General features: G+C 49.2%; 1 protein-coding gene across 1 annotated transcript; it reads left to right on the forward strand.

The window, feature by feature from the left end:
- The first annotated feature begins 2820 nt into the window (after positions 1-2820).
- LOC140405792 (actin-5-like) lies at positions 2821-4404 on the forward strand. The gene has a single exon (XM_072494224.1). The coding sequence runs from the start codon at positions 2884-2886 to the stop codon at positions 4117-4119; it is 1236 nt and encodes a 411-aa protein (XP_072350325.1). The 5' UTR covers positions 2821-2883; the 3' UTR covers positions 4120-4404.
- Positions 4405-23266: the final 18862 nt, after the last annotated feature.

Here is a 23266-nt window from a genome sequence, read left to right on the forward strand (position 1 = left end):
GTCCTGCTATCAAACCCCAAATGGACAACCTGACTCACCCAGCCCTTCCTGAGCCTCACCTGATCCTTCACCCTCAAATAGCTCGCCTGCAGCATCACCACATCAGCCTTAAGGCTCTTTAAATGCGCAAACATCCTCAACCTCTTCACCGTTCCCCCCAACCCTTTTCACGTTCCACGTTACTATTCTGACTGGGTGTCTCTCCACCTCCTCCCCCCTCCCCCACCACCCCTCCTAACTGCCATCATCATCACCCCGGGTCCTGCCCACTGGGCCTGACCCACCCCACCCCATTGTTGCAGTCAAACCTCTCTGCCCTCCCTGAATGCCCCCATCCACTTCCTCTTGAAAATACCTCTCCCAATATCGATCTCATCGCCCCACCTTTCACACCAACCCAAAAACCAAAGCCCCAACTGTTCCCCTCCCACATACAAAACAAATAAACATCCTGAAACAAGAAATGAGGCTGTGTTCAGCATTCCACCCAATTCCCTCAGTTGAGAACCAAACCCCAGTCCCATCTCTGTGGATGAAATCCGCAGTAATTTGCTTTTACCCAGTCCCATCTCTCATTTTAACCGCAGTTCTTCAGCCTTCACAAACACCTCCACCGTCTCAAAGTAGAAGTCCCTTGAGCTATAGGTCACCCTCAGCATCCCAGGTAGACCACCTTGAACGTCACACCATTACTGCAGAGTGCTGCCTTTACGCGACCAAAGGCTGCCCACCTTCTTACCAGCTCCTGGTATATACAAATACCAGCTCCTTCCCACTGCACCTCACGCCTTTGTTTTGCCCAATACAGGACCTTCTCCTTGTTATGGAATTTGTGAAAATAAATTATGACCGCCCTTGGCGGCTCATTTGTCTTCGGCTTGGGCCCGAGTGACCAATGAGCCCTGTCCAGTTAATACCGGGAGGGTTCTTCCCCCTCCCTCAACAACCCCGCCAACACCTTCACAAAGTATTCAGTCAGCCTCAGGCCCTCCATCCCCTTGGGCAAGCCCACATTTCTTAAATTCTGCCACCTCGATCTGTTCTCCAGGTCCTCCACCTTGGCTCTACGTCTTTTGTTGGCCTCCACCCCCCTCCACAGATCCTCACCCATCGAGGTGAACTGGTCACTATGTTGCGACAGAGCTTCCTCCACCCCCTTCAACTTCTCTCCTTGCTCCCGTATCTCATCCGATGTCTTCAACACCACCATCCTCACCAAGACCATTGCCTCCTCCACCAACTCCTTCATCGCTGCCATCATCTACTTACACATCACCTCCATGTATTTTGCGAACAGCCTCTCAACCTCTCCAGCCATCACTTTGGTTAAAGTCCCTACTTGCTCTTGAAAACACCTCTCCCAATATCGATCCCATCCCCCACCTTTCACAACTCCCAAGCCGGTCCAACCCAGTGACCCAGGCTCTGCCATCCTTCCCGCAACCGGGCTGACCCGTTCGCTCGAAGGCGAACTTTCGCTTGCCCTCTACTTCCGAGCAGCTTTTTTCTGGGTCTTCGGCGCACAGCGCTAAATCGCTGGCTTTTAAAGCAGACCAAGGCAGGCCAGCAGCAGGGTTCAATTCCCATACCAGCCTCCCAAACAGGTGCCGGAATGTGACGACTAGGGGCTTTTCACAGGAACTTCATTTGAAGCCTACTTGTGACAGTAAGCGATTTTCATTTCATTTTTTCATTCATTTTCTTCCTGCACCAGTCTATCCAAAAACTGTCCCTGAAACCGGGCATTAAACTCCAAAAACCAGAGCCTCGAGCAGAGGCCACTCAGCGGCGACTTCCACCTACATGCCGCCACCGGACGTCCACAGTGAAATTTAAAATAATCCAATTCAAGAATGTTATAAAATGAATAGCAGCTTTGCAATTTTAAGAGATTGACTATTTTGCAATAATTACAAAATGTTATTCGCACAGTGGTTAGCACTGCTGCTTCACAGCACCAGGGACCTGGGTTCAAATCCGGCCGTGGGTGACTGTGGGAAGTTTGCACTTTCTCCCGTTGTCTGCGAGGGTTTCCTCCGGGTGCGCTGGTTTCCTCCCACAGTCCAAAGATGTGGTTAGGTGGATTGGCCATGGTAAATTGTCCTTAGTGTTCAAAATTGCCCTTAGTGTTGGGTGGGGTTACTGGGTTATGGGGATAAGAGGGAGGTGTTGACCTTGGGTAGGGTGCTCTTTCCAAGAGCCAGTGAAGACTCGATGGGCCGAATGGCCTCCTTCTGCACTGTAAATTCTATGATGATAATGTTAAATTGCCCTTAGTGTCCAAAGATGTGCAGGTTAGGTGGATTGACCGTGATAAATTGTCCCTTAGTATCCAAAGATGTGCAGATTGGGTGGGGTTGCATAGGTAGGGCGCGGGAGTGTGCCTGGGTGGGGTGCTCTTTCAGAGGGTCGGTTAGACTCGATGGGCCGAATGGCCTCCTTCTGCACTGTAGGGATTCCATGATTAAGAAAACAAATATCTGAAGTTAACATGACAGCCCAACAAGTTTGCATGTCACCATATGTAAGGCTGGTTTTAAATCTGCATGCAAGAAGCTCAAGGTTGTGGGTACATCTTTGAAGAGCATTGCTTTGTAAAGAGATGAAGGGAGCTTGGAGTTGATGTTTTAAAAATGCAGCCCACCCAATAAGTGTAACTCATTTCCAGATGTGTGACAGGAAAACTTTGCCAGAACGGCCTGCCTGAGCTGCAAAGTTACATCTCCGCGTCGTCATAATTGATTAAGTGAAATGTGACTGTGAGGTGCCGCCATGCCCTGGGCCCAGCGCCCCCAGCCCGGAGCTGTGACTAAACTGAGACCCCCCTCCTCCGGCCGCCAGACACGGCCCGCCTGCTCAGAGAGGCTGCAAGAGGCGAGGGAAATGTTGCAGAAGATCCAGCGGCCGCCGTCGCGCACCGTGGACAAGACGAAGATATCGAGGCCCCCGTCACTCTCCGGCACCACGAAGGATGTCAAAGCCAAGGAGAAGCCAGACTGCGAGCCCCAGCTGCCCAGGGTGGCGGTCATGAAGACGGGGGCGCTGGTGGTGGACATTGGCTCGGGCACCTGTAAGGTGGGCTACGCCGGCGACCCTCTCCCCCAGTCGCTCATCGGCTCGGTGGTGGGCTACCCGAGGGGCAAGAGCAAACGCAACACCGTCGCGGTGGGCAGAATGTCAAGCGAGCCCGACCTCAAACTGGTGCGGCCCACCCGCCAGGGGGTCATCGTGGACTGGGCGGCGGCCGAGGAGCTCCTGCGCCACGTCTTCTACGAGGATCTGAAGGTTTCGCCCGAGGAACGCGCGGTGCTGATCTCGGACCCCCCTCTCAGCCCCACCACCAACCGGGAGAAGATCGCCGAACTTCTGTTCGAGCGCTTCAATGTGCCCGCCATGTACATCTCCTACCAGTCAGTGCTGGCTGTGTATTCCTATGGCAAAACCACCGGCCTGGTGGTGGATTCTGGTGACGGTGTGACCCATTCTGTCCCTGTTCACGAAGGCTACAACCTGCCCGATAGCATCAGCCGCATCGACCTGGGCGGCCACGACCTCACCACCTACTTAATAAAGCTGCTGAGTGAGGCGGGCAACGCCTTTCACGAGAAAGGCAGGTACATAGTGGAGGACATCAAGCAGAAATGTTGTTATGTGGCCGTTGATCAGGACAAAGAGAGCACCCTGTCTGACCAAGAGTACCTGGTGGATTATGAGCTCCCTGATGGTCATGTCATCACCATTGGGAAGGAGAGGATGAAATGCCCAGAAGCTCTCTTCAAGCCACAAGTCTTGGGGTCAAACCAGGAAGGCATTCACACAATGACCATCAGAAGTTTAAAAAAGACCCAGCCCCACGTTCAGCAACTCATGTACGATAATGTCCTGTTGTGTGGGGGCTCGACCATGTTTGAGGGATTTTATTCTCGGTTTTGCAGGGAGATTTTTGCTCTGGTTCCCAAAGACACCAAAACCAATGTCCACGCCGTGCCCGAGAGGAAGTTTGCCGTCTGGATTGGCGGCTCCTTACTGGCCTCACTACATGCCTTCCAGTCCTTGTGGGTTCTCCAAGATGATTATAAAGAACGAGGCCCTTTCATTGTGCATCGCAGGTGCTACTGAGATTGGTTTGCTTTGTTGCTTTGCAGTGAGATTTGAAAAAGAGATGGTTAACTTGTGAAAAGATACAGAACTGCAGTGCTAGATACAAAATGTCAGTAAAGCCAATAAATAGTATTACAACTGTTATCAAAGCTGTGTTTTTTCATTTGAAAAGAAAACTTGACTTACCATTATGCCAACTTGAACATGGGTGCAAGTCTTCAAGACCGAACTAAATTGTGAAGAAAGCCTCTCTGGTCTTTATTGTCTTCATTCATTGACAACAGAATAAATAAATCAAACATCTAGTTGAGGTTGTTTTCTGTAATGAATGTGAACAAAGAGTTTTATTCCATGATTCAAAACTCCCCAACATGCACTGCATTAATTTCCCTTTGGCTTATGAACAAGTTTCAGAACCAAACTCCTGCCTAGGGTTTGATTTGCGGAAGCAGTAGATGACTATAACGAGTGTTCAACCTACACTGACCTGTCACTTAGCTTCCTCATTAGAGCCATCAACCTTACCCTTTGTATTTGTCTTTGTGTAAGGCCCATATTTGATGATCTACATTAAGCAGTAATGAGTAAGCTGTGTGTGTTTCAATGGAGTTTGATGTCTAGAGTGTGATTTTGGCTACAGAATGTCTGAATGCTGATAAGAAAAAGATGAGGCTGGGGGAATAACTGCTGCATGTCATTTCTTAGAGGCTGGGCATAAAAACACACAATCATAAATCCATGACAAAAACAGAAAATACTGGACAATCTCAGCAGGTCTGACAGCATCTGTGGAGAGAAAATGGGGGGCTAACTCTTCGAGTTTGGATGCCTCTTTGTCAAAGCTGACGTTTCAAGTCTGGATGACTTTGTCCAAGCTGACAGAGTCATCTAGACTCCAAACGTTAGCTCCCTCTTCTCTTCACAGATGCTGTCAGACCTGCTGAGATTGTCCAGTATTTTCTGTTTTTGTCATGGATTTATGATTGTGTGTTTTTATGCCCAGTTGTAATTTTCTGTTTTTGTTTCAGGTTCCAACATCTGCAGTCATTTGTTTTTAGCATAAAACCATAGTTTGATGTCTAACTGCAACAAGCTGTAAAGGGGAATGTGCTTCACTTCCATAAAATCAGACAACGCTGGGAATGCACAGCAGGTCCCTGAAAGACACAAAGCTAATCATTCATTAGAACTGGGAAATTTTAGAGGTGTAAATGGTTTTCAACAAGTACTGGGGCAGTAAAAGGATTGAGGAGCGGAATGAATAAAATAAAAAATCTGATCATGTGGAAGGCAGGAGAAATTAAATGACGAAAGGATTGCTGGTGGAAGGCATAATCGGATGGCAATAGAATAAAGGATGGATCTCGATGAGGTGTAAATGGCAAGTGCAGAAAAACTACCTCCAGCGTCTGTCCACAAAAGGAGTGGCTATGATTTGAGCTCCGTGCTGAGTCCAGTCTAATATTCGTATCATCCACCCGCTCTTCAAAACCCGAGTAACTAGCTTCACTTAAGTCCCGCGACATGAACATTTTCAGCACCAATGCACACCTCTGATAAAGCTGTTTGCCCCTTTTCCCTCGTCCCTTAATAAATTCCAACTCTTTGAAGATCTAATTCCCTTTGCCTCTCCCATCAGTTTATCCTCAGGTTTATTGGCAGCCACCATAACCTTACCATCAATAGCATGTGTGGTTACAGTTCTGTCCGGAAACTGTATCCTTCATTTCATTGTTTAATTATAGCTATGACATTTGCTTGACTATTGACTGTTATGACTATTGAGGTATTTGGTTTTGCATGATTAGAAGGATTTTTTCCAGTACCTGATTGTTTGCTGACACGAGTCATTTCCTAACACATGATCAGTATATGCAATACACCTTTTTCCACTCCATACTGCTGGTTTCTAGACAATTCTGTCTTTTGCTGTAATAACCAGATCTGTTAAAACTGCTTGAGTCCTAATTCCACCTGTCTTTCAGGGTGCTAGCCCCTTAACAGTCGGTGAATTGGTCCAGGTGCAGCAGCAGTTTTGCTGCTGTAGAAGTCCACTAATCCTGTCCCAGCATCAACACTTAGTCCCAGGATCAGAAAACCCGAATCGTGTGTCCATTGTCTGGACCATTTTTAAAAGCGGGCGATCATTGAGTTCCCTATTCTTTGTGTCACCTCAACATCCCCATTTGTTCCGTGGTAGCTGAAGGGTCAACTGGTTTCAAAGCAGCAGATATCTGATCCAACAGAATCTCCCTCTCTTGAGAACCAATAACTAGTTCAGACCATTAACCTGTGCATGTGAGGCAAGTCGGACCATTCCTTACAGGTATTTAACAGATCATCTTTCTTGCAGATTTCGTCTAAGAACTCTAGTAGAAGGTCCAAATCTTTATCACTACCCAACCGATGAGCATCCATCACAAAATACTTCACTTCTGATTTTACTTCCTTGTTGGTAGCAGCATTGCCAAGCTCATAGTTTGATTCCTTTTTGGTATCAATGTAACCCAGATCCACATATCCACTGCATTCTTTTATTAGTCATATGGCTCAAATTCTTTGAACATTGGAAGACAATCGTACCCCAACAATTTACACTTGCTTTCTGTCATTTTCCTCAACGGCCACTAGAATTGTAGTTTTCAATCTGAGATCTTTATCTTCACTTCCAACCTTCACTTCAGGCAATCATCCTCTACTACCATGTTATATTTCAGAAAGCCATTGGTGAAGTATTTACTTACAGAGTTACACAGTACATATACATCCTCACCCAATTACCTGTGTGTCAGGAAAACAAGGAATTCTAACATTTTGCCTTTGGTAATATCACTGCCATATTTCTCATATTCTGTAAAACTACCACTGTCAGGATATATGATTGGTGCATAATTGGATAAAGAGAGAGATTGCAAGGATCTAATCGACAGGAAGAAATGGTTTTGATATGGTCTTTTTAATGATTTTTATTGAGTTTTTGGTATTCCAAACAAACATAAATATAGACCAAACAGTGGGAGTTAAAAAAGTGAAAATAGCAATAAAAGTAAAACTATTTACACATAGATCGGCTTCAACTAATTACATAGATACATCACAGTTCCCCCTTTTTTTATTCTCTCCAGTGTTTGCAGTGACGATTGCAGTCCCTGCGTTTCGCTTCCCACCGGTTGTCCCTTTGCTTTTCTTCCCTTTGCTTCAGGTCCTTGTTGCACCTGCCCCCCCCCCCCCCCCAGTTGTGTCTCCTGCATCTCTTGTTGGGCTTGGCTGAGTTCTATGTTCCCCTGACAGCAGACCACTCCCCCCCCGCCATCCGCCCCTCCCTACTGTGTCATGGTTACTCCCACCTGATCTTTGGCTTCCTAGTTGTTGCTATAGACAGGTCTTGGAACAACCGAGCGAATGGCTCCCACGTTTTGTGGAAACCATCCGATCCTCGGATAGCAAATTTAATTTTCTCCATTTGGAGAAATTCCGACAGGTTGGACTGCCGGTCTGCAGCTTTGGGTGGTGCTACTGACCGCTAGTCGAGCGGGCGTTTACGGAGGCAAAGGCAAGGGCGTCGGCCCTTCTCCCCATGAGGAGATCTGGCTGTTCTGATACCCTGAAGACTGCCACTCTCGGGCATGGCTCCACCCTCATTCCCACCACCTTGGACATTTCCTCGAAGAAGGCTGTCCAGAACCCAGTCAAAGATTTCTCCAAATGGAGAAAATTAAATTTTCTATCTGAGGATCTGAAGGTTTCCACAAAACGTGGGAGCCATTCGCTCGCTTGTTCCAAGACCTGTCTATAGCAACAACTAGGAAGCCAAAGCCCAGTGGGTCTGGGACAAGACTAGAACATGTGGGCGTGGTTGGCCGGGTCTCCTTGGCACCGTTCGCATCTATCCTCTACTTCTGGGAAGAACCTGCTTATTCGGGTTCTGGTTAAGTGGGTCCGTATACCACTTTTAGCTGCAATAGACTTAGCCTTGGGCATGTGGATGTGGAGTTGACCCTGTGCAGTGCTTCGCTCCAGAGACCCCACCCAATTTCAAACCCAGGTCCTACTCCCACATCTCCCTTGTCTCATACAGTTGGGTGTTGGCCCCCCTTTGCACTCACCACAGTTCCCTTTCCCTAAGATGTCCGCTTCCAGCAGGTCCTCCAGCAGTAATTGTCGTGGTGGTCGTGGGTACCTCCTTGTTTCCCTTTGTAGGAAGTTTTTGATTTGTCGGTACCTAAGATATTTCCCCGTCAGGTGAAATCCTTCTGTCAGCTCTTCGAGCGTTGTTAACCTGTTGTTGGTGTAGTAAACCCTAACTACCAGCGCCCCCCAGGCCTGTCTCCACCTTTTGAAGGAGACGTCCATAGTCACCGGCGTGAACCTGTGGTTGTAACAGGTGGGGGCTTTATCGGACATTTCGGTTAACCTGAAATGCTGTCGCTGTTGGTTCCACGACCGGAGTGTTGCTACTACCACTGGGCTCATTGAATACTTAGTAGGTGGGGATGGGAGTGCCGTCATGGCTTGGGCCCGGGGGGAGGTCCTTCTGCAGGAGGTCCTTCTCCATAAGCACTCACTCGACTTCTGATTCCTTTATTCATCCCTTTACTCTCCCTGTGGTCGCTGCCCAGTGGTAATATTGCCAGTTTGGGAGGGGTAGGCCACCCATGAATCCTGTTCTCTGCAGTACCCTCTTTGGGATCCTTGCATTCTTTCACCACCTCCCCATTCAAACGTCATAATCATAATTAGTTTGTCCAGTGAGTTGAAAAAGGCCTTGGGGATGTAGATCGGGGTGCATCTAAACAGGAAGAGGAACCTGGGCAATACGTTCATTTTGATCATCACCCTCCCCGCCAGGGAGAATAGAAGTGCGTTCCATCTCTACAGGTCCTTAACTTCCTCCATCAGCTGGTCAAGTTCCACTTGTCGATCCCTGCCCAGTCATGAGCGATTTGGATCCCCAGGTAGCGGAATTTGTGATGGGCCTGCTTAAATGGCAGCCCCTCCAGCTCTGCCCCTCCCCCTTGCGGGTTCACCGGGAAGAGTGGCTGGTTTAGCTCACTGGGCTAAATCGCTGGCTTTTAAAGCAAACCAAGGCAGGCCAGCAGCACGGTTCAATTCCCGTACCAGCCTCCCCGAACAGCCGCCAGAATGTGGCAACTAGGGGCTTTTCACAGTAACTTCATTGAAGCCTACTCGTGACAATAAGCGATTTTCATTTCATTTTCAAAATCTCGCTTGCTCAAGTTAAGTTCGTAGCCCGAGAAGGTTCCAAATTCTTTTAAGCGTGCCATGATTCCTTCCATGTTGTTTCGTGGGTCTGAGATGTAGAGGAGCAGGTCAACCTCATAGAGCGAGATTCTATGCTCCCTGTCTCCTCTCCGGATCCCTTTCCAATTCTTTGCTGCCCAAAGTGCAATCGCTAATGGTCCGATCACTAGGGTGACCAGCAGCGGGGATAATGGGCATCCCTGCCTTGTGCCTCTATGCAGCTGGAAGTACTTGTATTTGTCTATACCCTCGCCGTGGGAATGTGGTACAGGCAGTGAAACCTGTTCCTTGCCTGAACTGCTCCAGTACCTCTATGAGTGTCCAGGGAGACGATCACCTCAGGTGTTCTCTCCCTGGATGGGGTCATGATCACATTCGGAAAGCGCCTGATGATCAGTGTTTGCTGTCTACCCTTGACAAAGCTTGTTTCGTCTTCTGCAACCACCTCTGGTACGCAGTCCTCTAGCCTCTTGGCTAGGATCTTGGCCAGTATTTTTGAGTCTATGCTTGGCAGCGAGATGGGTCTGGAGGAACCGCATTATTTTGGGACTTTATGTTTTTTAGATATCAGCAAGATTGAGGCTTGTACTAGCATTGGCAGCAGTGTGCCCCTCATCAGCGAGTCTGTGAACATCTCCCGCAGGTGCGGGGCCAGTGCTGCCGCGAATCCTTTGTAGAAGTCCACCAGGAAACCGTCTGGTCCTGACGCCTTCCGCTCCTGCATGGAGCTAATATTCTCCGTGACCTCTCCCAGTTCTAGCGGTGCTTCCAGGCCCCGTTCCCTGTCCTCCCCTCGATTGGCTGTCCAGCCCATCAAGGAACTGCTTCTTGCCCGAGTGCTCTGAGGTGTTCAGCCCCTGATAGAAGGCCTAAAACGCTTTGTTGACCTTGTCGGTTCCGCTAAGTTGCCTCTGCTGTCCCTGATCTGTGCTATTTCCCTCGTGGCTGCCTGCTTTCTCAGCCGGTGAGCCAGCAGGCGGCCAGCCTTGCCTCTGCGCTTGTGCAGGGTCCCCCGTGCCAGGCGGAGTTGGTGCACAGCTTTCCTCGTGGAGAGTAGGTCAAAATCCATCTGTAGTGTTTTCCTTTCTGCCAGGATCTCTATGGTCGAGACCTCAGAGTATCGCCGGTCTACTTCCAGAATGGAGTGGACTAACTGTTGCCTAGCCGCCCTCTTTTCCCTATCTCTTCGTGCTTTATAAGCCATAACTTCACCCCTGATCACAGCCTTCAGCACCTCCCAGAATGTGGAGGGTGAAACTTCCCAGTTCTGGTTACTAGTAATATACTCGTCTATTTTCTCACAAAAAGCCTTGTTGGCCAGGAGGGCCGTGCCCAACCTCCATGGGGGTACGGCCCGTCTCCAACCTCTCACACATGTAATGTGGAGCATGGTCGGAGATTACGATCGTGGAGTATTCCGCCCTTATTAGCCCTGGAAGCAACCGATGAATAGAAATGATCTGTTTGGGAGAAGGAGAACTCCTTCTCCCCTGGGGGGTGAATCGCCATTGTCTGTGTCTGCAGGGACTGTAAAAAAGTGCGTCCTGCCTTGATGCATGACCCAGAGTTTGGCTGGGTACAACAATCCGAATCTCATGCTGTTTCTGTACAGCATGGCCTTCACTTTGTTAAATTTGGCCCGACGGTTGGCCAGGTCAGCCCCAATGTCCTGATAGATCCGGATCTCATTACCTTCCCAGTTGCAGTTTTTGGATTGCCAGGCCCAGCGCAGGATTCTTTCCTGGTCCTGGTGCATTTTTGCAATTATCGCCCTCGGCTGTTCCCCAGTTTTGGGCTTTGGTCAGAGTGAGCGATGCGCTCTGTCGATTTCTGGTGGGTTGCGGAAACTGTCCCTTCCCACCTAGTTACCCAGCATTTGGGCCACGTAGTCTGTGGGGTTCCTACGTTCGATCCCCTCTGGTAGGCCGACGATTCATAGATTCTAGCGCCTCGACCAGTTCTCCTGATCCTCTGCCTATCCTTTCAGGTTGCCTTGTGTCGCGACCAGCCATGCCACCTCCTTTTTCAGGGCAACGATCCAGTCGCTCTGGTCCATAGCAGCCCTTTCCAGATCTTTAGTTGTTGCCTCCTGGGCCTCCAGTCATTTTTCGGCCTGGTCCAGGTCCACCTGCATGGTCGCCAGAGCTTTGGCCACCGCAGCTTGTCTGTCCGATTTTATTTCTTCTCAGTGTTCCTTCAACTCTCTGGCAAGGAACGTCCTTCAGCCATCCGCTGGTGTGGAGGGGGGAGGGGGGGGGTGCTTCTCGTGCGGCGGGTCGGTTCCTCTCGCTCTGGCGAAGTCTGCCTTTCACCACCTCGTGCGGTGGGTCCGTCCCTCTCACTCTGGCGAAGTCCCGAGTTTCGCCACGTCATGCGGTGGTCGGTTCAGCCGATTGTTGTTTGTCCAGGATTTTTCCACTCCTGTTGTTCAGCGTCCTTCCTTTTCGAGCAAGAAGTGCCCATTTTACAGGTTTGCAGGAGGAGAGCCATCTGATGTGTGACTTCTCAGCACATCCCCGTCACCGGAAATGTGGCTTTGATGTGTAATGAATCAAATGGAACCTCAGTAAGAAATTACATAAAGCAATAAAAGTAGTTTTGAAGTGGGAGGGAGGGTTTCCGTTATCTGGACCACTGGAAGCTCTTCCGGGGCAGGTGTGACCTATATAAGAAGGACAGGTTGCATCTAAACTGGAGAGGCATAAATATCCTGGCCGCGAGGTTTGCTAGTGTCACACAGAGGGTTTAAACTAATATGGCATGGGGGATGGGCACGGGAGCAATAGGTCAGAAGGTGAGAGCATTGAGGGAGAACTAGGGAATAGGTACAGTGTGGCTCTGAGGCAGAGCAGACAGGAGAAGTTGCTGAACACAGCGGGTCTGGTGGCCTGAAGTGCATATGTTTTAATGCAAGAAGTATTACGGGTAAGGCAGATGAACTTAGAGCTTGGATTAGTACTTGGAACTATGATGTTGTTGCCATTACAGCGACCTGGTTGAGGGAAGGGCAGGATTGGCAGCTAAACGTTCCAGGATTTAGATGTTTCAGGCGGGATAGAGGGGGGGATGTAAAAGGGGTGGCGGAGTTGCGCTACTGGTTAGGGAGAATATCACAGCTGTACTACGGGAGGACACCTCAGAGGGCAGTGAGGCTATATGGGTAGAGATCAGGAATAAGAAGGGTGCAGTCACAATGTTGGGGGTTTACTGCAGGCCTCCCAACAGATAGAGGAGCAGATAGGTAGGCAAATTTTGGAAAAGAGTAAAAACAACAGGGTTGTGGTGATGGGAGACTTCAACTTCCCCAATATTGACTGGGACTCACTTAGTGCCAGGGGCTTAGACGGGGCAGAGTTTGTAAGGAGCATCCAGGAGGGCCTCTTAAAACAATATGTAGACAGTCCAACTAGGGAATGGGCGGTACTGGACCTGGTATTGGGGAATGAGCCCGGCCAGGTGGTAGAAGTTTCAGTAGGGGAGCATTTCGGGAACAGTGACCACAATTCAGTAAGTTTTAAAGTGCTGGTGGACAAGGATAAGAGTGGTCCCAGGATGAATGTGCTAAATTGGGGGAAGGCTAATTATAACAATATTAGGCGGGAACTGAAGAACCTAGATTGGGGGCGGATGTTTGAGGGCTAGAAGGGGTCACGAAAAGTCATTGGCAAATAGGGTTAAGGAAAATCCCAAAGCTTTTTACACGTACATAAAAAGCAAGAAGGTAGCCAGGGAAAGGGTTGGCCCACTGAAGGATAGGCAAGGGAATCTATGTGTGGAGCCAGAGGAAATGGGCGAGGTACTAAATGAATACTTTGCATCAGGATTCACCAAAGAGAAGGAATTGGTAGATGTTGAGTCTGGAGAAGGGTGTGTAGATAGCCTGGGTCACATTGAGATCCAAAAAGACGAGGTGTTGGGCGTCTTAAAAAATATTAAGGTAGATAAGTCCCCAATGCCCGAAGGGCTCTACCCCAGAATACTGAAGGAGGCTGGAGAGGAAATTGCTGAGGCCTTGACAGAAATCTTTGGATCCTCACTGTCTTCAGGTGATGTCCCGGAGGACTGGAGAATAGCCAATGTTGTTTCTCTGTTTAAGAAGGGTAGCAAGGATAATCCAGGGAACTGCAGGTCGGTGAGCCTTACTTCAGTGGTAGGGAAATTACTGGAGAGAATTCTTCGAGACAGGATCTACTCCCATTTGGAAGCAAATGGACGTATTGTGTCTCACTAACTTGATAGAGTTTTTCGAGGAGGTCACAAAGATGATTGATGCAGGTAGGGCAGTGGATGTTGTCTGTATGGACTTCAGTAAGGCCTTTGACAAGGTCCCTCATGGTAGACTAGTACAAAAGGTGAAGTCACACGGGATCAGGGGTGAGCTGGCAAGGTGGATACAGAACTGGCTAGGTCATAGAAGGCAGAGAGTAGCAATGGAAGGATGGTTTTCTAATTGGAGGGCTGTGACCAGTGGTGTTCCACAGGGATCAGTGCTGGGACCTTTGCTGTTTGTAGTATATATAAATGATTTGGAGGAAAATGTAACTGGTCTGATTAGTAAGTTTGCAGACGACTCAAAGGTTGGTGGAATTGCGGATAGCGATGAGGACTGTCAGAGGATACAGCAGGATTTAGATTGTTCGGAGACTTGGGCGGAGAGATGGCAGATGGAGTTTAATCTGGAAAAATGTGAGGTAATGCATTTTGGAAGGTCTAATGCAGGTAGGGGATATACAGTGAATGGTAGAACCCTCAAGAGTATTGAAAGTCAGAGAGATCTAGGAGTACAGGTCCACAGGTCACTGAAAGGGGCAACACAGGTGGAGAAGGTAGTCAAGAAGGCATACGGCATGCTTGCCTTCATTGGCCGGGGCATTGAGTATAAGAATTGGCAAGTCATGTTGCAGCTGTATAGAACCTTAGTTAGGCCACACTTGGAGTATAGTGTTCAATTCTGGTCGCCACACTACCAGAAGGATGTGGAGGCTTTAGAGAGGGTGCAGAAGAGATTTACCAGAATGTTGCCTGGTATGGAGGGCATTAGAATCATAGAATTTGTAGTGCAGAAGGAGGCCATTCGGCCCATCGAGTCTGCACCGGCTCTTGGAAACAGCACCCCACCCAAGGTCCGCACCTCCACTCCATCCCCACCACCCAGCAACCCCACCCAACACTAAAGGCAATTTTGGACACTAAGGGCAATTTAGCATGGCCAATCCACCTAACCTGCACATCTTTGGACTGTGGGAGGAAACCGGAGCACCCGGAGGAAACCCATGCACACAGGGAGAATGTGCAGACTCCGCACAGACAGTGACCCAAGCCGGGAATCAAACCTAGGACCCTGGAGCTGTGAAGCAATTGTGCTAACCACAATGGTACCGTGCTGCCCTATGAGGATACAGCAGGATACAGCAGGATTAGCTATGAGGAGTGGTTGAATAAACTCGGTTTGTTCTCACTGGAACGAAGGATTTTGAGGGGCAACCTGATAGAGGTCTACAAAATTATGAGGGGCATAGACAGAGTGGATAGTCAGAGGCTTTTCCCCGAGGTAGAGGGGTCAATTACTAGGGGGCATAGGTTTAAGGTGAGAGGGGCAAGGTTTAGAGTAGATGTACGAGGCAAGTTTTTTACACAGAGGGTAGTGGGTGCCTGGAACTCGCTACCGGAGGAGGTGGTGGAAGCAGGGATGATAGTGACATTTAAGGGGCATCTTGACAAATACATGAATAGGATGGGAATAGAGGGATACGGACCCAGGAAGTGTAGAAGATTGTAGTTTAGTCGGGCAGCATGGTCGGCACGGGCTTGGAGGGCCGAAGGGCCGTTCCTGTGCTGTACATTTCTTTGTTCTTTGTTCTTTGTTCCTTGGGTTGTTTTAGTTCAAAGGGGAACATGGAGTATATAAGTTGTAAAATTGTAAAAAATGAGGCAAATATGGGGTAAGTTTATTTTTTTTAAATATAGGAGCTATAAAGTATAGAAAGGAACAAAAACAGAAAATACTGGACATTCACAGCAGGTCTGACAGCATCTGTGGGGAGAGAAGGGAGCTAACATTTTGGGTCTGGGTGGCTCTTTGTCAAATAATTAAAGAAAGGAGTTTGATCAGTTCTGGGAAAAGGGACCTTCTGAGAGATTGTGTGAAACAATAGAGGATAGAGAGATCAAAGGGAAGGAACGCATTTCAGCAAGCACTGAAGCATGAATGAGGGAACAGTTGGTTTGATCGCCCAGAGGATAGTGTGGTACCTGGTCAGATCTCCCGGAATATAGTGTGGACAAGGTCAGACCTAGAGAACCAGTTGCTGTCAGCCTCAGAGGATACCCAAAGACCAGAAGGGCATACAGTATGGTAAAATTGTTGGAATTCCACAAATTTAAAAGTCTAGAAGGATTGTAACTTAAAAGCAAATTACTGCGGATGCTGGAACCTGAAACAAAAACAGAAATTACTGGACAATCTCAACGGGTCTGGCAGCATCTGTGGAGAAAGAAGAGAGCTGATGTTTTGCGTCTGGCTGACTGTCAAAACTAGAGAGAATGAGAAATAGGATTCCATTTCCAGTTCTCTCTAGCATTTAAAAAAAATTTAGCGTATCCAATTCTTTTTTGCCAATTAAGGGGCAATTTAGCGTAGTCAATTTCCTAGCATGCACATCTTTGGGTTGTGGGGGCGAAACCCACGCAAGCACGGGGGGAATGTACAAACTCCATTTTGTGAGGGCCACGAAGAATCCAGCACAAGTTTTAAGGATACAAAGTAATAACATTTATTTACAATAACATATATATATAACAGCAGCAGCAACTTCCCTTGCTGCACACTCCTTCCTGCTGGTTCCTAAACTGGCCAGCTTTTTTTATACTTGGAGTTTACTAATGGTTTCTCCGTCCCCCTCATTGGGGAAGCTCATACTCCCACAGGATTGTGGGATTGTCATTAGTCCCCAGCCAATGGTAAGCAGACAGGTTATAACATCCCTCCCCCCCAAAGTCCAAGGAATCCACCGAAGACCCTGGCGAAGGAGGGCGTCGGACCCGTTTTGCCGCAGGCCGGACACCATTTGCATGCGGCGCTGGATCAGGCGGCGTGTAACGAGACGGAGACTGGCGCTTCCGTGATGAACAGCGTAACGGTTGTACATCCACGGCCTGTGGACCAGAGGATTCCCCCTCTGATGCGTCCTGTGTCTCCATCTCGGAGTCAGAGTCTGCTGCCTCCGTCATGTCAGCGTCTCTATCTCCATTCGGTTCTGTAACGACCTGCGCAGGCTTCGAGTGAGGCACCAGTGGAAGATTGTGAGGACTACCTTCCCTGGTCTCTGGTCTCTGCGGCTGTAGAACTGAGGTCCGGGGGCGGGGAATCTTTGGAGGGGATAGTCTTCTGGACCGAATGTGGTCTACATGTTTGTACTGGAGACGACCCTGGGCTTGCACCTGGTAAGATATAGGGCCCGTTTGGCGAAAGATTATGCCAGGGACCCACTGGGCACCACCAGCAAAATTCCGAACGAACACTGGGTCACCGGGCGCAAACTGCCGAATCGGCCGATGCCGAGAAAATCCCTGTCCCTGCCGTTCTTGTGTGCGGCGTACTTTTGCGCCAATGTCCGGGAAAACCATACTAAGGCGGGTGCGAAGTCTCCGGCCCATTAGGAGTTCTGCGGGAGCTACCCCAGTCACCGCACGGGGGGTGGTCCTATACGTAAACAAAAAGCGAGCCAGTCTCGTGTCCATTGATCCGGAAGACTGCTTCTTTAGTCCTCTTTTGAATGTCTGCACTGCGCGCTCTGCCAACCCATTTGAAGCCGGGTGGTAAGGGGCAGTGCGGATATGGCGTACGCCGTTCATCTTCATGAACCTCGCAAACTCCTCACTCGTCAATGGAGGGCCGTTATCCGTGACCTGCACCTCGGGGAGGCCATGCGTGCTAAAGGACAAACGCATCTTTTCAATTGTTGCGCAGGACGTTGTCCCCTGCATCTTATGCACCTCTAGCCATTTAGACTGGGCGTTGATTAATAGAAGGAACATGGATCCTTGAAAATGGCCTGCAAAATCTGCATGCAAGCGTGCCCAAGGCCGCCCTGGCCATTCCCAGTGATGTGGGGGAGCGGCCGGCGGAAGCTTCTGATGCTCCTGTCAAATGGAGCAGTTTTGGGCCACCTTCTCAATGTCGGTGTCGAGGCCTGGCCACCAGACATAACTCCGGGCCAACATTTTCATCTTGGTCACACCTTGATGCCCATTGTGCAAGTCTCTCAGTATCAGCTCCTGGCCTTTTTCCGGGACAATCACACGCGTCCCCCACAAGAGGATGCCGTCTTCCACGCTGAATTCTGACAGCTTGGAGGAAAATGCCCGCAACTCACCTGGGAGCTGTCTATGCTGCCCATCATACAGGACTATATGCTGAACCTTTGACAGGACTGGCTCCGTCTGGGTCCACTCACGGATCTGTGATGCCGTGACAGGAAAGGTGTCCATAAAATTTTGGGTTGCAACCACCTCACCGGTCGTGGGGGTCGACATGGGGCCGGTCGATAAAGGCAATTGGCTCAGTGCGCCGGCATTTGCTATTTGCGTTCCTGGTTTGTGCGCCAGAGAATACTCGTATGCAGCAAGCAACAAAGCCCAGCGCTGGATCCGTGCGGTGGCAATGGGCGGTATTGGCTTATCCTCTCTGAAAAGTCCCAGCAGAGGCTTATGATCAGTCACAATAGTGAAATGGCGGCCATACACGTACTGGTGGAAGCGTTTCACCGTAAAAACCACTGCCAGGGCCTCCTTCTTGATCTGCGCGTACTTTTTCTCCATCGCAGTCAATGTGCGGGAGGTGAAAGCTATCGGTCACTCAGCCCCGTTCTCCACCTTGTGGGACAGGACGGCCCCAATACCATACGGGGATGCATCACCTGTGACGCGCAAAGGCTTTCCAGGATCATAGTGGGTTAGTAATCCAGACGACGACAATTGTTGCTTTACCCGCCGGAAAGCGGTTTCTTGCGGCTGACCCCAAACCCAGGTGTGATTTTTCTTTAGCAGAAGGTGCAACGGGGCCAGCGTAGTTGCCAGATTGGGGAGGAACTTCCCGTAATAGTTTACGAGACCGAGAAAAGAACGAAGATGCAAAGTGTCAGTCGGGGCGGCGGCCTGTTGAATCGCACGCACCTTCTCTGCGACGGGGTGCAAACCTTCGCGGTCCACCCGATAACCTAGGTAGACTACTTCCTTTGCCTGAAATACGCACTTTGTGCGACGTAAATGGATTCCAGCCTCCGAAAAGCGTCTAAGGACAGCCTCCAGATTTTCCAAATGTTCCTGCTCCGACGTCCCTGTAATCAAACGTCATCTAAGTAGACAGCAACACGTGGTAAACCTCTCAAAATGCCCTCCATAACACGTTGAAAAATAGCGCAGGCAGAGGATACTCCAAAGGGCAACCATGTATATTCATACAGGCCCCGGTGTGTATTAATCGTTACATATGGTCGGGAGGCAAGGTCCAGCTCCAACTGTCGGTAGGCGTGACTCATATCTAATTTTGTGAAGGAGAGTCCACCTGCAAGCTTTGCGTAGAGATCCTCTATGCGAGGCATTGGGTATCGGTCGAGTCGGGAAGTCATATTCACTGTACGATTATAGTCGCCACACAAGCGAACTGTGGCATCTGGCTTCATTACAGGTACAATTGGTGCTGCCCTGTCTGCAAAACGGACGGGCCTGATAATACCCAAACTCTCCAAACAAGTGAGCTCCCCTTCTACCATCTCGAGCAAGGCGTAAGGCACCGGGCGTGCCCGGAAATAAAAAGGCGTGGCTCCTGGTTCGACTTGGATATGGGCTACGGCCCCTTTTATTTTCCCCAAACCAGGCTGGAATACATCTGGCTATCGTCCTAGAACCTCAGTCAACCCTTCAGAAACTGTTTGGAGGATGTGCTGCCATTGCAACCGCAAATGGCGCAACCAGTCCCGACCCAACAGGCTGGGCCCATGGCCGCGCACCACGATAAGTGGGAAATGCCCCTCCTGGCGTCCATAAACAACAGGGGTCATTGTAGTTCCTGCAATGTCCAGTGGTTCCCCCGTGTAGGTGGCCAACCTGGCCTGTGAGTCGGTTAATGTAAGGGTCTGTATAGCCTGCTTGGTGCGGTCGAATGTCCTCTGGGCGATCATGGAGACCGCTGCACCAGTGTCCAACTCCATCTCAAGCGGGTGGCCATTGACCCGTACTGTCACCTTAATGGGGGCCACACGGGGAGCTGCCACACAATGCAGCTGCAGGCAGTCGTCCTCCGTCTACATGTCCTCAGGAGTAGTCGCCGCAGGTTCATCCACATGGAAGGTACGGCCCCTGGGCTGGTCCCAGTTATGGCCCCTGGGCTGGTCCCAGTTTCGGTTGGAACGACGCCCCCAGGACCGGCGTCCGCGACGGGGTCGGCGCCTACAAGTTTGACACGGACATGGCTCCTCATCCATTGGTTCTGGAGAAGGCTCCCTTCGGGGAGGAATGTCCGACGGCCACTGGCGTCGGTCCGGACGTCGCCTCGCCCAAGGTACCGCAGGAGTGTGGGGGACGTTTTCGGATGGAAGGGGTTGCGCCCCAAGGCATGCACTTCCATTCCCTGTAGATCCTGCACGCCTCGTTCTGCGCTCTCTCGGGACAATACTATTTGAATTGCCTGTTGAAAAGTCAATGTTGGCTCAGCTAACAACTTTCTCTGGGTGGCTGCATTGTTAATACCGCAAACCAAACGGTCGCGTAACATTTCTGACAAGGTCTCACCATAGTCACAGTACTCCGCAATCCTGCGTCGCCTGGATAGAAAATCGGCAAGGGATTCTCCAGGGGTCCTCTCAGCGGTATTAAACCGGTAACGCTGGACTATCGTGGACGGGGTTGGGTTAAAATGTTGCCCCACTATATTCACAAGTTCATGAAACGTTTTGGTGTCCGGGTCAGCTGGGTACGTAAGGCTCCTAATCACCCCAAACGTATGCGGGCCGCAGGCGGTGAGCAATATGACCACCTGGCGCTCGTTTTCAGTGATATTGTTTGCCCGGAAATAGTAACGCATCCGTTGTGCGTACTGTTTCCAGCTTTCCAGCGCAGCATCAAAAACATCCAAACGTCCGTACAGAGGCACGGTATAATAGAAAACAACTTCCAACCTGTATCCAACAAAAATCCAGGGAGGTGGCTTCAGCACTGTAGACAGCTATTCACTTTAACCCTCGTCGCCAGTTTTGTGAGGGCCACGAAGAATCCAGCACGAGTTTTAAGGATACAAAGTAATAACATTTATTTACAATAACATATATATATAACAGCAGCAGCAATGTCCCTTGCTGCACACTCCTTCCTGCTGGTTCCTAAACTGGCCAGCTTTATTTATACTTGGAGTTTACTGATGGTTTCTCCGCCCCCCTCATTGGGGAAGCTCATACACCCACAGGATTGTGGGATTGTCATTAGTCCCCAGCCAATGGTAAGCAGGCAGGTTATAACACTCCACATGGACAGTGACCCAGAGCCGCGATCAAACCTGGGACCTTGGCACCGTGAGGCAGCAGTGCTACTCACTGCGCCACCGTGCTGCCCCAGTTCTCTAGTTTTTTATCATTATCATAGAATTTACAGTGCAGAAGGGGGCCATTCGGCCCATCGAGTCTGCACCGGCTCTTGGAAAGAGCACCCTACCCAAGGTCAACACCTCCACCCTATCCCCATAACCCAGTAACCCCACCCAACACTAGGGCAATTTTGGACACTAAGGGCAATTTATCATGGCCAATCCACCTAACCTGCCCATCTTTGGACTGTGGGAGGAAACCGGAGCACCTGGAGGAAACCCACGCACACACGGGGAGGATGTGCAGACTCCGCACAGACAGTGACCCAAGCCGTAATCGAACCTAGGACCCTGGAGCTGTGAAGCAATTGTGCTATCCACAATGCTACCGTGCTGCGACTCTTTTGACAAAGAGTCACCCAAAGGGCATGTGCAGATAGGGACTCTTCTCAAAGTGCTACCACATCTCATTCCTTGTCCCTGCCAACACCATCTGACAGAGCCCCCACATACTGTAGATGTCAGCGACCCGCTCCGTCATGTTCAGAAAGCTTTATGTATAATCTGTAATGGGCTTCACCTTCTTCAAGCTGGAACCATACAATTATGCCATTGTCTCTGATGATAGATTCCAGTAACTTCACTGTAACTCATGTGAAATCGATAGTTCTGTCTAAGCATTAGAAAGAAGTGGGTCGGCTAACTTGTTCCCCACCACTAGGCAGGGTTGAGTCACCTGAGATACGTTGCTACTCTCTAACCCTTGCTTCACTACTTTCTGCAGTTTTGGTGTAGCCCAGATGTAAGTCTATCCCCGCTGGAGCCTAGGACTAACCCAACCTGGCAGCCATCTCTGAGCTGCAGCTTCCTTTAGGAGGTTTACCTTTAAGTGCATTGTCTGTCCCCGGACCCACCCCACCCCAAATCCAGATGCTTAGGTCAGTGGGATTCTCTCAATTTCAGATCATAGAATTACATTTTTTAAATTTTCTCACTTCGCAGTTCACAGTGGTGTTGCTTGACGGAATTCCTGACCTTGTTACGGTGCAACAATGTCTCAGCATGTACCAAAGTCTTGATCCTCTAGAGCAGACAATTTAGGCAGAGTAATTATGGCAGCAAATGTGAACAATTGCTGGCTGACTGCATGAACGTCAAATGTCAGGTATGTTTGAGAAGAGAAGTTCATTGACTGCACTGCTTTACTGCAATTGTATCGGGCATTGGTGAGACCACACCTGGAGTATTGTGTACAGTTTTGATGTTTATCTAAAGAAGGATATTCTTGCTACGGAGGGAGTGCAAACATGGTTTACCAGGCTGATTCCTGGGATGACAGGACTGTCATATGAGGAGAGACTAAGTTGGTTAGGATTATATTCATTGGAGTTTAGAAGAGTGAGAGGGGATCTCATGAAAATTTATAAAATTCTGATCGAATTTAACAGGATATTCAGAAAGAATGTTCCCCATGGTGGGGGGGAATCCAGAACTAGGGGTCAGTGTTTGAGGATAAGGTGAGGGGAAATGTCTTCATCCAGAGAGTGGTAAATCTGTGGAATTCACTGCCACAGCAAGTAGTTGAGGCCAAGACGTTGTGTAATTTCAAGAAGAAATTACATACAGCTTTTGGGGCTAAAGTGATCAAGGGATAGTGGGGTAGGCAGGATCAGGGTATTGAACATGATGATCAGCCATGATCGTAATGAATGGTGGAGCAGGCTCAAAGGGCTGAATGGCCTCATCCTGCTTCTATTTCCTATGTTTAAGTTGTAAGGTAAATTATTCATTTTTCAAATAGAAAAAAACTGATTATATTTCAATTTTATGGAAAATTTTCCATTTGCTCTTTAACTTAATGGTAAAGGTTCAAATCCAAGAAGTGTTGGGATGAAAGCCTCCTTCTTTGGTTTTATATTGATATCTATTTATTGCAATCATCCAGAGAAGGCCTGGAGAGAGCTGGTGTGAGAAATGCACAACAATTACTACCCCATTAGAGGGTGCTCATAAGTTGAGAAATTGGTAAAGAGAAAGTCAAAGAAAACATCAACCTGCATCGGACTCATGCTATACCTGACTTGAAAGTGCTTGATGATGACACTACAGACTGAAAATGGAAAAATGCTCTGTGCCTCGTACAGCCAACTTTCACCTGGGTTAGCTGCAAAATATCAGAACCAGAAAAGGCTCTGGCAAAGAATATTATAATTTTAAGCAGCAGATGGCAAAGTTGCACCATGGAGTAGTGTGCAAATGAATTACTGGCTGTAAAAAGTTCAAGACAATGTGGCAACCCTTAAAGTATTTTCTTGGAGCAGAAAC

Source organism: Scyliorhinus torazame, unplaced genomic scaffold (genome assembly GCF_047496885.1).
Source record: "Scyliorhinus torazame isolate Kashiwa2021f unplaced genomic scaffold, sScyTor2.1 scaffold_239, whole genome shotgun sequence".
Lineage (NCBI taxonomy): Eukaryota > Metazoa > Chordata > Chondrichthyes > Carcharhiniformes > Scyliorhinidae > Scyliorhinus > Scyliorhinus torazame.